Below are 16,659 nucleotides of genomic sequence, written 5' to 3'. Positions count from 1 at the left end.
TGCTAATTTTTAATTGGTCACTATTATAAAATGACCCAAATATCTCTTTTAAACGTAGCAACAGAGATGCCAGCAATAACTATTACACCAGATACAACACCATCGACTACAGCAGAGATGTCATCAATTACACCAGGTATACCACCAAGTGATTATTGTTTTTTCCTTATTAATAGCTTCAATAATCTATCCTAGTAGCAAATTATAGTATATATACAGTAGTTATTTCATTGTGTTTTCATCATTTTGGTTGCCATTTAATAACGGTTTTAAAAATTAAAATTGCATCTAAACGTTGAGATTCATTTAATATTTTTGATTTTATTTATGTTCTTAGATGGTCCATGTGATACTGATCTTGTGCTTACAGAGTGGCAACGTAGTATTCTATATGACCTTGGGTCTGAGTCTCCAATATCTGATGATTTTATAATAGATGGCTGGTACAAGCTGAGAAATGAGGGTGATAGGATTGATATTAGAATGCCAACGTCAACACCAGGAAATTTAAAATGTGGAACTGTATTCCCAGTTTGGATTGATGGTTTGTTAACTGACTTTCAAATATTGTTATTCATAACAAACTAAATACAGATGTATAACTATGTGAAGCACATTTGAGTATGTTATAAAAGAGCGCTATATAAATCTAATGAAATGAATGACAATAATGATGCTTTCATTGAACCAATTCTACAGATACATATCCAGAACTTGGAGATCCAATCAAAAGTGTTACTGGCTGCATAGATGACGGTGCAGATCCATGTGCCGTCACTGTTCCAATTTCCCTTCTTGCTTGTTCAACTGTAAACAATGATCTATATTTTGTTCATAATTTTGTTGACACTCCTGGAACCTTAATTGGATATTGTACAGGTAAGAATATAGTACTTTTAAATAAATTCATCTGGTTCTGAATATAATTAACTGGAAAATTATAGTTTTTTGTTAAACCAAATACATAGACAGTTGTTATAAATATTACGTTTCGTTACTGTCACCTTCTTTAAACTACAGTTTCAAATCGTATAATAGAAAAGAGATGGAAATATAATCAATATTTTAAAACTATCTTATTTATCACATATTTAATTTAGGAAATGAGAGCCATACAATATTATGACTAATTTACATATAGTGCTTTTTGTTTACTTTGTATAACAACAGAAATGATTTATTTTATACTCATCAGCAGAATATTATATAGTATACTAATTTGAAACTAGAATTTAAAAGATAAATTTACCGACATTATTTAAAAAAACCCACGCAAACGCAACATGCACGTACGTTAATATACGAGCGCAAAAAGTTGATGTATGCCATTCTATGACCTGATGCATACGCTTATTAGGCCTATAGTGCTGAGTTGTGCCTATTATGTGTCATATAGAATAATATATACAGTATATTAAAATGCAGTGTAGCATAGGTGAAATTACGAGGCCCACATGTTATTAAATGAACATTTCCATTTTCAGATTCTCTTTTACCTTGTGATACTAACGTGACGTCATCACTTGAGTTCCCACCATGTGGTAAGTTCTACATACCCTTTGATAACAGCAACAAAGAAAAATATTGAACAAAAATAGTAAAGCACCTGGCAATGAGGATATTAACCCGTATATTATTAAAAAACTTATCCCTTTCATTTCTGAACCCCTCTGCTACATTTTCAATCTTTTTTTTGTAAATGGCACCTTTCCTGACACCCTTAAACTAGCTAAAGTAACTCTTATTTATAAAACTTGTGACAAATCTGATTCCAGTAATTACCGTCCTATATCAGTGCTAACGATCTTTTCCAAAATACTTGAACGCCTTATTTATGATCGAACATACAATTATCTTCAAAAAAATAATATACTTTACAATAAACAATTTGGCTTTCGTAAGAACTATAATACATCTACCGCACTTCTTCAATTAACAAATGAAATTGTTGGGGCTTTCGAGAGGGGTGAATTTGCCAGTGGTATTTTCATTGACCTCTCGAAGGCCTTTAATACATTTGATCACGATATTTTATTATATAAGTTACATAATTATGGAATCCGTGGCCCTGTATATAATTTATTCAAAAGCTACCTTTCAAACCGCAAGCAATGCACTAAATTTAAACACACCGTTTCTGATTTTCTAACTATTATTTGTGGAGTCCCTCAAGATTCCCTGCTGGGGCCTCTATTATATTTATTATACATAAATGATATCCATAATGCCTTGAATATGTTTTCGTTTCTGTTGTATGCTGATGACACAACCCTAATTTACAATGATAAAAATGTAGATTCCCTTTTTAAAATATCAACTGAAAATCTACTCAAAATTTTAACATACTTTTCTGCAAACAAACTGTTAATCTAAAGAAGTGCTGTTGTATGGTGTTCAAAAATTCACAAATACCACTAAATACCAGTAGTTTCAAATTAAAAATTAAAGATCAATTAATACCTATTGTTGAGAAAACTAAATTTCTTGGTGTTTATCTGGACAGTAAACTAAATTGGAAACATCAGATTACTCAAGTCGAAAACAAAATATCCAAAAGTTCTGGTATCATATATAGATTATCATATTTCATCCCTCAAAACATACTCCGCATTCTTTACTGTTCATTAATCCTCCCTTACCTCACTTACTGTAATATTATTTTGGGCAATACCTACCCGTCCTACTTAAACAAACTGATCCAAAAGAAAACCGTAAGATACATAGCAAATGCTCCTCCATATCCCATTCCAATCCTTTATTTTCTTCATTTGGTCTTCTTAAAATGCAGTATATTAACCATCTTCAACAAAGTGTTTTTCTTTATTCATGGCTAAACTCGATCCTGTCATCACACTTTGATGATTTATTTAGTTTCAATCTTAATTTTCATAACCACAAAACTCGGAGCGCAAATCAAATACGTATTCCTTTTTTTTAAACTACTTCTTTTAAACATAGCATTAAGTTCACTGGTCCTAAACTCTGGGATAGCGTACCAGTTCCTATAAAAAGTGCTTTGTCTAAGAAGAGTTTTTCTTTTAAATTGAAACGACACCTCTTATCCAGTTATGTGTAATTATCCTTTCACTCATTGTAGTTTTTATATTTAGTCTTTTTCGGTACCCGGAAACTAAAAGTCTTCATTACTGTTTTTGTCCTGTTTCCGGTTCCCGTGTTGTCCTGTTTTCTTTTTCAGTTTTTATGGGCTGCCTTATACAAGCTTCGCTTTTTTGGAATGTTGCCCCTCTTATTTTAATCATATTTACTGTTAATGTTTATATTATATGAAAGAGAAGAAGATAAATAAATGTTACTTTGATTGATTGATTGATTGAGTATCGTGATCTTTGTTTTTCCAACATTACATCCAAATTATCTATAGTTTACAAATATTAATGTATAACATGGTTATAAATATACTGTAATTATGATTCATAATTTGTCTTTCATATTCATTTATTTTATTCTCAGCATAATATAACAAATGGTAACATAATAACAAATTGTATTGTGTTTTTTTGTACACAATGCAAACAACATGTTTTCAGTAAGTCATTCAAGTCATTCTTTAAAAGTCATTCCATTTAACAAATTGTTCACAACTCTCTTTATATCAAGATCAATTAAATTGAAATACGAATAATCATTACTTAAGCATAGTGACATGTACTTGTCATAGATATTGAGGCTCCATTTTTTTATAGTAACTTTACCGTTGGTTGATTTTGACATATTATTCTTAGTCATTTCTATGCGCTTAACATCAGACACTCCTGGGGTGATCCAACTTTCTCCAGATATTTTAACTACAGATAATGTATCAGATACTTAAAGCCCGTTGTTCGGTTAAATGTAGAAATACACTAATCTTAGAAGCAATAATAGTAGTAGTTCTGAATCAGGATCGAGAGTTGTATCGTATTGGAGGCACAAACAATTGCACGAAGATAACATTTTAGAGGTTACAAAATGTAACGGATATAAAATAGGTGTTTGCATACTTTAATAATGTATTCATAGAATAGAATATACTCATATTTCATAATAACTAAGACTAGAATGCACATTGTTGTCTCAGTTATTAATGAGGACAGTTTTGAATGGTGTTCTTAGAAATTGGAACAATCCAACAACGATATATCGAATGACTATCCATATATTATTTTCAACATTGTTTAGATCAAGAAGCTCCAGATATTTTCAATTGCCCAATGGATATGATTGTTAACACAACAACTGGTGAGGTATTTGCAATCAATGTCACATGGATGGAACCGTCAGCTACTGATAACTCTGGAGAGACTCCTGTACCGGTAGCAGACTACACTTCTGGTGATAATATGTTTTCAATTGGTGACACAACAGTCCAATACAATGTCTCAGATTCAGCTGGTAACTTTAATGATAGCTGTAGTTTTGTTGTCACTGTTGAAGGTAAGTGAATGTACTTTCTGGAAGGAAATTATTACCAATTCAGTCACATGACTTTTGTAAGTTCGTTGTTAATATAATCCTTGAAGTACTACTTTTTGGCAGACTTTCTGGCAACATGCCTTTATGTTTTTAACATAACAATTATTATATATATATTATATATATTTCTTGTCAAATGTGATCTAGTTTTACCTTTCAAAGGAGAAGCAGGATGTACAATAATTTAAAACTCAGTAAATTAGCATTAAAAAGGTAATACAGTAAATCCACTATTAAAAGACGCTAAAGACAAATTGTGCTGTGTCAATATGAATCTAGGGTGCGCATCAGAAAGTGACAACGTGCATGAGAGGGACATACACGTTGAACTCTGCCTGTCAATCTGTCAGCAGTTTATAAATATATATATAATAAATATATGTTTATGAATTGGTAATTCATAGAATTACTAAGATGTGAAGTATAGTAAAACTACAGCTAATTACGGACTTGAAATCAACACAAAAAGTGCACATGGTAATCGAAAACACTTTTAATTCAGAGGGCGCGCGTTGAGCAGATGAAACATATTTTCGCGGGCCGGCATGGTTTATATATCCGGCCATGGCGGTACACAACAGATAAGGTTGCATAGTTAATACGTGACGTAACAACAACAACAACAATTCTGGAAAGTGATATATCCTACCGTGTGCGGCCCATCATGGAAAATCAGTGTGCCAAATGTGAGCACGTACCATTCAGAGGTTTCAGATGAAATGCGTACGCGACAAATTTAGTAGCATTAATATATAGAGTATTTAGTTTCTTTGTACCACATACATACTTTCTGTTTTTGTCTTATTTTCTTTTTAGAGCAGCCTAACATACTTTAAAATGTGTTTTTATATTAGATAATGAACGCCCAGTTATTGACTGCCCAACAAATGTTACTTCAAACAATTACAACCAAACAAGGTTTGGTTTAATAGTTATTAGCACGGATGAAGGAAATTCACTTGCCACGGTGACCTGGAACCCTCCTGTGACAAGTGACAATAGCAATGGAATAGTGACTGTAGTGTCATCACCTTATGAATCAGGTGACATAATACCAAGTGGTGTTCACACAATCACCTTTACAGCAACTGACCCTACTGGAAATAGTGACAACTGTGATTTAAGTTTCCGGGTCCAAGGTACAAGGTTTTCAAGAATTTAGTAAATGTAATAATAATAATAATTCAACATTTATTAGTTTCTATCAATGGTAAAAAGCAATACAATAAAAAGAGTGGTAATTTATAATGAGACAATACAAAAATACCATTAATAGAGGATCTTGCAAGAAGAGATTTCTTGTCACGCAAGACCCATAGGCCTAAACAAAAATAAAAAAAATACATTTGTATATAATTATATATAAAATAAAAAGTCATGACAAAGTTTGACAGTTTGAAGGTCTAGTTTGAGTACAATGATAATAAATGTTTTTTACCTTATTTTACAGGAGATTTCATGTTTGTGGCCAACCTGGATTCTCCAGGAATTTATATGTCAAGTATAGGTTCCGGTAATGCCACAGCTTTAACCTTTACTCAAGCAATTCAAAATGTTCAACTAACCAGACCAGTGGCTATTGATTATGATGTCACCACCTCAGCGCTATACTGGTCTGACGTCACCACGTCTTCAATTGAATATTATTCATTTGTCACAAAACAACACAAAGTTTTAGTTTCTTTTGAAACCGGAGGTAAGAACAAATAATTATTATCTATCTAGTAGGATAATTCATTTATAGTGTGTATTCCTTAAAAAAATAGGGTTCCTTACCTAGTTATTGTTGGTATTACCAACAATAATTGGTTAAACTTGAGTTATTAAGCTAAAATAACACAATCAACACATTTATGATTTTGGCATACTTGTGACCATCAGCAAATTTACAATTTTTATATGATATAGTCTGTTGATTTTTTGAGTAGTTTAGGGAAATATTTTAGCAAAAATACTTCCCTAAACTACTCACTACAACGCATAGGCCTGGACGTCTTTGTGTAAATCTTCTTTAGTTGTAATAATACAAAACACTCTAGTTCCATACTACATTTATTGTACTAGAGGGTGCTCATGCTTTAGTAAGTTGAGACGATGATTATTGAAATTCTTTGCAATGATAAACATTTATAATAGGCATACACAATAAAGAATCTTTATTGATCAGATAGAAAATGTGTTTAAATTCGCAAAATTACGAGACGCTCGACTAACTGTATAATTAGTATTGAAGTGCTTTGTAACGATGTAAATTTTTTATAAACTGGAGCCCCTCTATGAAGTGTAGACGATGGATCTCGGAATGTTAAATAATGACTCGGGTAAAAACCTCGGTTACCATATAATTATTGATGTTTGCTTTTCGTAAAAATAAACCTAATCTGCTTGTCAGTGTCTTTTTTAGACTAATTAAGATGAGGAATATGACATGTACCATGTTTATTGTTGTGTTGATTCAAGGGAGACGGTTGTTTGTTGTAATATGGTGACATTTCATAGTAAAATAGATTCCCCTAGATATGGATAAATAATATAACACCGTAATTAATATAATCAACAAGTAATAAATACAGTAAACAACTTGGTAAATTGTAGATCAATGAATTCTACTACAAATATGATGTGGCGTTTTTTAGAGGATGGTCTAGGTTGAATATGTTCCAAATAATATTTTATGGGAGAGGAGCGTTTATTCAAATAAATGCAGTAGACCTAATTGGTATAACCAATACATTATTTTGTTTAAATCTGGTAAAACGATCAAACACGACACATGACATGGGCCAACGCGCACCCCGGATCTAACGGCGGTACACCTGGGGCCGATTGCAATAAAGGTCTTAACCGCGGTCTTAGACTTAAGCCCAAGATGAAACCCTTAGCAACGATGGTCTTAGATTTAAGACCATTGCAATAAGAAGTCTTAGGCTTAGAATTTCAGCGCCGTGGTCTTAGATTCTAAGCCTGCTCCAGGCAGGCTTACGCTAACCGCGCGACGCGAGCGCTCCTAGGCTAGCTTGTAATATCATGGCGAAATTAACTTCTTTAAATATTGCTGTGAATTGATTTTATGATACTAGCTAGTGTAGAAAAGGGGTATTGAACTATAAGACATGTGTATTATTATTTTTGTCTACCAATTGTTTAAATAGATAAAATCTGTATAGGCCCACACCTACCTGACGATCAATTACTATTAGCGGTCCACAACCGCACCAACAAGCTGTACGCATATTCTCCATACGCGGCCTAGCGCTACACTATTTTGACCAAGAAAAGACTACATATAGTAGCATATTTAAAATTTATTTGTAAAAGTATTTGTTTTTAAACTTTAAGCATGTATTAATTAACCAATATTTACTATCAAATTACATACAATTTTGTTGCCAATATTTTTAATTATTTGCTAAAATCTCCTAGTATTTACGTAATCTTAACGCTATTGAATAGGCAGTGTGTCCATTCATGCATTAAAATGGCCTCAATATGTCCTACTGAGGAGCTTGTCGCTACTCCTTATTGTTAACTTACTCTATTTGCACTTGTTGGTATAGCGCCCTCATTTGTCGGTAACTATAGGCTGGTTTGATTGTTTGAAATTCTTTACTAATAAAGTCTCAGTTAAGACCGCTATATTGCAATCGACTTTGCTGAGAGGCTTAACTAAGACTTTCGCGAGGGGCTTAGGGCTTAGATCTAAGCCTAAGACAAAGTTTTTATATTGCAATCCGCCCCTGTATTCGTTATTTTTATTCGCGTGGACGCGACTCTATTATAGAGTCGCGTCCACGCGAATAAAAATAACCGACCGACCGACCGACCGACATAGTGAACTACCGACCGACCGACATAGTGAACTATAATAGTTCACTATGTCGGTCGGTCTGGTATCACTATGCGTTTAAGCACGCGACTTATGGCTGTTGGCCTTGTTTGCAGTATATTTTCATTTTGCATAAACTTCACGCGTGGCCTGTGAAAAAAGAACAATATGTATGTCACCGCCAATGGCAAACTTTGGAGGGGAGCAAAAACTCGGAAGTCGCAAAGTGATTACATCAACCCGGAAAGCAGTTACCGCGGACGGTTGAAAATCTACCGATGAAATCAGACGTTTTCTTTTAAAACCCTTTATAATATCTTCCTAAGAGAGAACAATATCGTAATAGTAAACATTAATGTTATCAACTGTACGTTTCGCGGTACATCTGAGATAGATAAGGACAAGGTCAGACTGTATGGAGTAAATTTAGTGAAGTTACTGTGAACTCATAGAGACTTTAATAACGGGTTGCGGTAAGCTACTGAAGTTACCTAGTTATAACGAAAGCATGATCTTTGTTACGAATAACGTTCCCTCATTTTATGAATATTGGAGGAACTCCATTCATAGTTTTAGGAACAGAATTCATGACACTTATAATGGTCTAATTGAAACCATAGTTGATATACTTCCACAATCCATCTTGCATCAGCGTTTGTGCAAATTGATATTTTAGGATATTTAGGTTGTTTTTGTGAAAGCTGCTATTGTTAATTTCCTGGTGAATTTTTTTCTTTTTCTGTTTTGTTTGTTTTGTATAATGAATATACTATCCGAAATAAAGGAAATGAATGGATGAATTGTGTTCAATTTTCTAACTATTATGGTCAACATGATCCAACCATTTAAGCTTATAGTCGAACAACACTCCTAGATACTTATTATTAACAATCTCTACTTCCTTTCCTTTAACGTACACCGGAACCACAGTCAGCAGACCTATTATTTTTTCGAAAATCAATCCTCATTTCTTTTTATGTAATCGGTAAATCGAATAATCTCAGAAAAGTATAGAGAAGAATTGTTAATAATAAGTCCAACCATAGCTGAGTCGTCTGCAGGTGTTATCATTGGACAACTCGAGGATATCGACCTAATATCTGACGTGTACTGAGTAAACCAAAAAGGTTCCAATACGGTACCTTGTAAGTTATGTGAATTAAGGTTAATACAGATTGTCTGTGATGTGTTATTAATAGTGATCTCTGGCCGAACCAGAGTATTAAGTGTATCGTAACTGTGTTTCTCATGTATATTTTTAGGTAAGTTTATTAAATAATGATTTCCTAATTTTATTTAATTTAGGCGTGGATGGTTTAACTATTGATGGATTTGGAAATAAACTTTATTGGACAAGTACTTCAGAAGACAGAATTGAAGTAATAAATTTGGATGGAACGGACAGAACAGTTCTTTTTGACATGAAATTGGTTGAGCCACGTGCAATTAAAATAGACACAGTAAACGGGTATGTAATGGAACTAATAATTACTGGTTCGTTATGCATCTTTTAAAGAAAAATTCCAATATGTTCTAAACATCACAACTTTGGCAAAAGGTTTCCTACTTTCTAGGATTCTTTTCAGCTAATCTATATTGTAACTCTTGTAACATGACCACACTGCTTCTGTAAACTGTACTGCTTTATTAATTATTAAAAAAAGATACTTGTATTGGACTGATTGGGGGCCTGGAAATGAGATGATAGAGCGTGCGAAGCTAAATGACTTGAATGCCACTAGAACCGCCTTGGTGACGACAGGACTTGTGTATCCAAACGGACTTGTTTTATCAGTTCCTGGTAAGTTATGAGAAACTATAATATACATAATTATTGCATTGAGTCCAAGTGAAAAATTAATTTGAAATATTTTTTCAAGGACAATTAATTTTAGTAATGGTAATAATAGCAATAGACGATGGTTTAAACTATTTTCTTAAAGATTTTATTTGTGTAAACAGTTTAGTTTAGTTCGAGTGACAGACAAACAGATAGACAAATAGATAGATAGATATTTTGTATAATTATATGCTTGTTGAAAAAAAATACGGAAACTATTTTGTACAACATGCCACCGTTCTATTATTTTCAAGATGGAAAGATGTATTGGTGTGACGCAGGAACAGATAAAATTGAAGAAGCTAATCTTGATGGAACCAACCGAACAACAATATTAGATGTAACTGGTCAACACCCGTTTGCTATCGACATTTATAAAAACTATCTATACTGGTCAGATTGGAGTGGAGACGTGTATAAAGTTAATAGAAGGACTGGAATATCATCAATTCAAACTAACGATGGCCGACTTAATTTTCCAGGAGGTTTATACATTTTCACTGGTAATACTTGTATTTGATAAATATTTTAAAATAACTATTTCCCACTGCAAGTTCCAATATAATAGCATAAACAGTATATTAAACCGAGTTAAAATATTCTATATTTTGTTCTAAACATTACTCTTTGGACTAAAAATACGTTATGAAAATATTTGTTTTGATATTAGGATTGACAAGTTAGTATATACAAGTAATATAAAACTGATATTCTGACTTCAACACTTGCTATAGTTTATGTAGACTACCTACAGCCACATATTCTCGTATGAGTATGAGGAGTATGTATAGCCATACTAACCGCATGTGATTTATTTTGATGTTCCATCCATGGACATCCATTAAACAGTATATACCACGATCGAAAAACACCCTATTATTAAATTTGTTTTATTTGTCAATTATCCAACGCGATTTAATTAGTAAACAGGGTTACAACAGGTGGTTAAAATCAGTACCGAAAATACAAACCAACTTTTTATACCATCGAGTAAAAATTCTAAAAGTAACGCGTGATTTACCGAATTTTGCCCTTACGTAAATTTATATATAGATTTATAAAACAACAGAGAATAGAACAAGAACAGAATTCTAAACCGCCCAGTGATATACTGAAATTTAATTAATTAATTTGAAACGATAAAGAGAGCCCTAACTGAGATGTATTAGTCCCACTCACACACACAAATCCTCATGTACTTGGAACAAGCCTCTACAATACATTCGAGTGCTCTCAAACTCTCAATCATTCCTTAAAACAATATTGACATTTCTAACAGAGTATATTATTAGGATGTCGTTCCAACCTAGTTTAATGCTGTCAAGAGAAATGTTATTAGTTTTTATTTCCTATGTTCAGTATCATAAACATATTGTGATTTCTTTTCTATAGATAATGTATTGACTATTGACTGCCCGACAAACGTCACTTCAGACAATTATATCGGAGAAGAATTTGGTTTAATACAAATTACCACAGATGAAGGGAGTCCAAATGCAACAGTCACGTGGGATCCTCCTGTGACAAGTGACAATGGAACAGTGACTGTAGTGTCGTCACCATATGAGTCAGGTGATATGATACCAATCGGTACTCACGCAATCACCTTTACAGCAATTGGTTCTGCTGGCAATATTGAAACTTGTGACTTTTATATCAAGGTTGAAGGTAAAAATCTGAAAAAAGTTGTTCAGGAATTATATATTGTATCCTTAAGGGAAAAACACACCAATATAAATAATCTTGCAAACTAAAAACTATATAGGCCTACAGTTTAATATATCAAACCATATTTTAATTACATAATGTATGTGGATACTCTAAGTCAGCAAATTATCGGTTAGTTTTTTTTGTTGAATATGTTTCAGCTTTTCTTTTTAGCAAATAGTTAATGACTAAATATGGTGCTTGATTTATTTTTCTTTCATTCTCTATCAATACAAATGTCCTCCGAGCTTGTCTCTCTCTATATACCGCCCTTCCCCCTCTCATCTGAGAAGTGTCTCACTTCTCCAAATTATAATAGAATAATTATTAATCGTATTATTTAGAAAATAATGAATAAATAAATAAATAGTAAACGAATAAATAAATACAACTGTAGAGTAACCGTTTCTCTAAAAACCATGCTGGTAATTTCACAGCTCTGTCACATCTTGTGGTTTCAGGACTAGGTATTGGTTTGTTTATTGTTGGTCAGTTGTATCTTGTTTAATATTTGCGATGGCAATCTCTTCGCTAATGAGCATTACAATTATGCAAAGCAATTTGGCTGTTGGCGTTTTAAATCCCATCCTAAGATTAGCGGTCTGTTTATGCTGTTTGTGAAAATCATGGTATAATGGGGTTACTCCAATGTAAACATTAATGCGAACACGACCTAAAATATCTAATAGACTTCCATTATCTGCCTTTGCTTGTCCAAGTACCTTTTCTATACTTCTTGATTTCATAAACTTGTTATTTTTGCGAAACTTTTAGAAATTAATGAAATATGAGCACCACTATCAATTAATTCACTGACTTTGTGACCTTCTACATGTACTATAATTTGAGAATTAAAACGTTGTGGAAGACTACTAGAAACATTACCAGAAAGACTATCAGTAACATCGTCTACTATAGACATTCGTGAGGTCTTCAAAAGCGATATTAGTCCCTTCAGAAGCTGAAAATCTAATAATAAAAATTATTCTTGTTGTATTAATAAATAGATAATGAGGATCCAGTCTTGGTCTGTTCACCTAATATTACAACTACTACAGCAGATGGATCAGATCAAGCAGTCAATGTGAGCTGGACTGACCCAATAGTAAATGACAATTCTGGTGAAGGTATAACACCAACGTCCAAGTACAATTCTGGAAACAATCTATTTAATATTGGCAGCACTGATGTTATATATGACGCAGTTGATAGTTCAGGCAATGCAGCAACATGTACCTTTACAATTACAGTTACTGGTAAGCATACATTGTCTCTTCTTTCCCGCTTCTCCTTCCTGCTGAAGTATCTTATACTTAATAATATGTTAATTATTGTATAATGCATTTTAACCATGATTAATTATAATTATTATCTTCATGGTTTAGATTCAGAAAATCCGGATATTATAGATTGTCCAATTGGTATGATTGTTAACACAACAACTGGTGAGGCATTTGCAATCAATGTCACATGGATGGAACCGACAGCTACCGATAACTCTGGAGATACTCCTGTACCAGTAGCAGACTACAGTTCTGGTGATAATATGTTTGAAATTGGTGACACCACAGTCCAGTACAATGTCTCAGATTCAGATGGTAACTTTAATGATAGCTGCAATTTTGTAATCATTGTTAAAGGTAAGACTGTTTCCTATAGGAGGAAATGAAATTTGAGTTATAGTTTTTTAATGTGGTTTTGTCAAATTCAATTTTTTTTTCTGTTATTTTTTGTAGATAATGAAAGTCCAATGATTGACTGCCCGACAAATGTCACTTCAAACAATTACATCGGAGAAGGGTATGGACTAGTAAATGTCAGCACAGATATAGGAAGTCCAAATGCCACTGTCACCTGGGATCCTCCTGTGACAAGTGACAATACTGGTGGACTTGTTTCTGTAATGTCGTCATCTCTTGAGTCTGGTGACATGATACCATATGGTACTCACACAATCACTTTTACAGCAACTGATCCTTATGGCAATATTGACACCTGTGACTTTGGCCTCAATGTTGAAGGTAAAATATAAACCTCTTTGTAATTTTGATAATTATTTACAAAATACAGGAATTATAATTTTTATAAACAACATTATGAACATATTATAAGATTTACCTTCAACACACAACACAAAAGAGAATATATTTTATATTGCATAGGTAAATCCAAGAAATTACTAACTGACGATTAATTCTTTGGCCTTTATACAAATTTTAAATCTTTACTGATGAACCCATAGTCATTTTCGTCAATAATTCTTCACCAATTTTGAAGCGCACTATAATTGTAATAATTACCATTATTATTACTTTGCATATATGTAACGGCTTGTTTATTATCTGTTTATATGGTAAGTTTGAGAAAATTAATATATACTGTATCAAAATGTTGCTTCGCAACCAGGAATCGACTATTACCTAATAGATAGGACATTTTTGTCCCATTCTACCATTAAAAATGTGTAATATGATTATAGCATTAGTCATTCTTGTTTCTTCCTTTTGTATTATTAGATAATGAGGATCCAGTTTTGGTTTGTCCGCCTAATATTACAACTACTACAGCAGATGGTTCAAATCAAGCACTCAATGTCAGCTGGACTGATCCAATAGTAATTGACAATTCTGATGAAGATATAACACCAAGGTCCAATCACATTCCTGGAAATAATGAATTCTATATTGGTAGAACTGATGTTATATATGATGCAGTTGATAGTTCAGGCAATGCAGGAACATGTACCTTTACAGTTACTGTTACTGGTAAGCATAGATGGCTGTCATTCTTTCCTCTGACGTATTTAAATTAATTAATATAGAAATGTTTGCATAAAAGCATTATTACCTTGATCTTCTTTCCTGAGTATTTTTTACTATTATTTATTATAAGTTATAATTACCTCATGGTTTAGATCCAGAAGCACCAGATATTATAGATTGTCCAATGGATATGATTGTTAACACAACAACTGGTGAGGTATTTGCCATCAATGTTACATGGATGGAACCGACAGCTACTGATAACTCTGGAGAGGCTCCGGTACCATTAGCAGACTACACTTCTGGTGATAATATGTTTTCAATTGGCAACACAACAGTCCAGTACAATGTCTCAGATTCAGCTGGTAACTTTGATGATAGCTGCAGTTTTGTTATCAGTGTTGAAGGTAAGACTGTTTTATATAGGAGGAAATAAAATTTGAGTTATAGTTTTTTTAATGTGGTTTTGTCAAATTAAAATTTTTTTATTTCTGTTATTTTTGTGTAGATAATGAAAGTCCATTGATTGACTGCCCGACAAATGTCACTTCAAACAATTACATCGGAGAAGGGTATGGACTAGTAAATGTCAGCACAGATATAGGAAGTCCAAATGCCACTGTCACCTGGAATCCTCCTGAGACAAGTGACAATACTGGTGGACTTGTTACTGTAATGTCGTCATCTTTTGAGTCTGGTGACATGATACCATATGGTACTCACACAATCACTTTTACAGCAACTGATCCTTATGGCAATATTGACACCTGTGACTTTGGCCTCAATGTTGAAGGTAAAATAGAAACCTCTTTGTAATTTTGATAATTATTTACAAAATACAGGAATTATAATTTTTATAAACAACATTATGAACATACTATAAGATTTACCCTCAACACACAACACAAAAGAGAATATATTTATATTGCATAAGTAAATGCAAGTAATTACTAATTGATGATTAATTCCTTGGCCTTTATACAACAATTTCATCTTTACTGATGAACCCATGGTTATTTTCATCAATAATTCTTCACCAATTTTGAAGCGTACTATAATTGTAATAAGTACCGTTATTATTACTTTGCATATAATATAACGGCTTGTTTATTATCTATCTGTTTATATGGTAAGTTTGAGAAAATTAATATATACTGTATCAAAATGTTATTTTGCAACCAGGAATCGACTCTTGGGTGGAAGATAGGAAATGTTTTGTTCCATTCTACCATTAAAAAGGTGTAATATGATTATAGCATTAGTCATTCTTGTTTCTTCCGTTTGTATTATTAGATAATGAGGATCCAGTCTTGGTTTGTCCGCCTAATATTACAACTACTACAGCAGATGGATCAGATCAAGCAGTTAATGTCAACTGGACTGATCCAATAGTAATTGACAATTCTGGTGAAGATATAACACCAACGTCCAAGTTCAATCCTGGAAATAATCAATTTGATATTGGTAGAACTGATGTTATATATGATGCAGTTGATAGTTCAAGCAATGCAGGAACATGTACCTTTACAGTAACTGTTACTGGTAAGCATAGATGGCTTTCATTTTTTCCTCTGACGTGTTTAAATTAATTAATATAGAAATGTTTGCACAAATGCATTATTACCTTGATCTTCTTTCCTGAGTATTACTACTATTATTTATTATAAGTTATAATTATTACCTCATGTTTTAGATCCAGAAGCTCCGGATATTATAGATTGTCCAATGGATATAATTGTTAATACAACAACTGGTGAGGCATTTGTCATCAATGTTACATGGATGGAACCGTCAGCTACTGATAACTCGCGAGAGTCTCTTGTACCAGTAGCAGACTACACTTCTGGTGATAATATGTTTCCAATTGGCAACACAACAGTACAGTACAATGTCTCAGATTCAGCTGGTAACTTTAATGATAGCTGCAGTTTCGTTATCACTGTTGAAGGTAAGACAACTGTACCTCTGGTGGAAATTAAAATTGCACTACAGTAATATGGTTATATAAAATGTAATTTATTTATTTCCTGTTATCTATGTTGTGAATAGAT

The 16,659-nt window shown here is 32.9% G+C and overlaps 1 protein-coding gene across 3 annotated transcripts; it reads left to right on the top strand.

Moving 5' to 3' along the window:
- The first annotated feature begins 79 nt into the window (after positions 1–79).
- Positions 80–16,657, top strand: LOC144841534 (hyalin-like). Of its 3 annotated transcripts, XM_078697909.1 has the most exons (19): positions 80–136; positions 338–544; positions 700–879; positions 1,485–1,541; positions 4,180–4,434; positions 5,328–5,612; positions 5,924–6,169; positions 9,605–9,767; positions 9,964–10,100; positions 10,394–10,642; positions 11,532–11,807; positions 12,854–13,102; positions 13,232–13,486; positions 13,583–13,867; positions 14,363–14,611; positions 14,761–15,015; positions 15,117–15,401; positions 15,902–16,150; positions 16,302–16,651. In XM_078697909.1, the coding sequence occupies exons 1-19, from the start codon at positions 118–120 to the stop codon at positions 16,601–16,603; spliced, it is 4,203 nt and encodes a 1,400-aa protein (XP_078554035.1). In that variant the 5' UTR covers positions 80–117; the 3' UTR covers positions 16,604–16,651. The 3 variants fall into 3 exon arrangements, with proteins under 3 accessions (XP_078554035.1, XP_078554036.1, XP_078554037.1); XM_078697910.1 differs by lacking the exon at positions 13,232–13,486 and having other exon boundaries at positions 16,302–16,649; XM_078697911.1 differs by lacking the exons at positions 14,761–15,015; positions 15,117–15,401; positions 15,902–16,150 and having other exon boundaries at positions 16,302–16,657.
- Positions 16,658–16,659: the final 2 nt, after the last annotated feature.

The sequence above is a fragment of the Antedon bifida genome, chromosome 4 (assembly GCF_963402885.1).
Source record: "Antedon bifida chromosome 4, ecAntBifi1.1, whole genome shotgun sequence".
NCBI lineage: Eukaryota > Metazoa > Echinodermata > Crinoidea > Comatulida > Antedonidae > Antedon > Antedon bifida.
The sequence above is the reverse complement of the archived record's forward strand: the minus strand, read 5'-3'. Positions and strand labels throughout refer to the sequence as shown.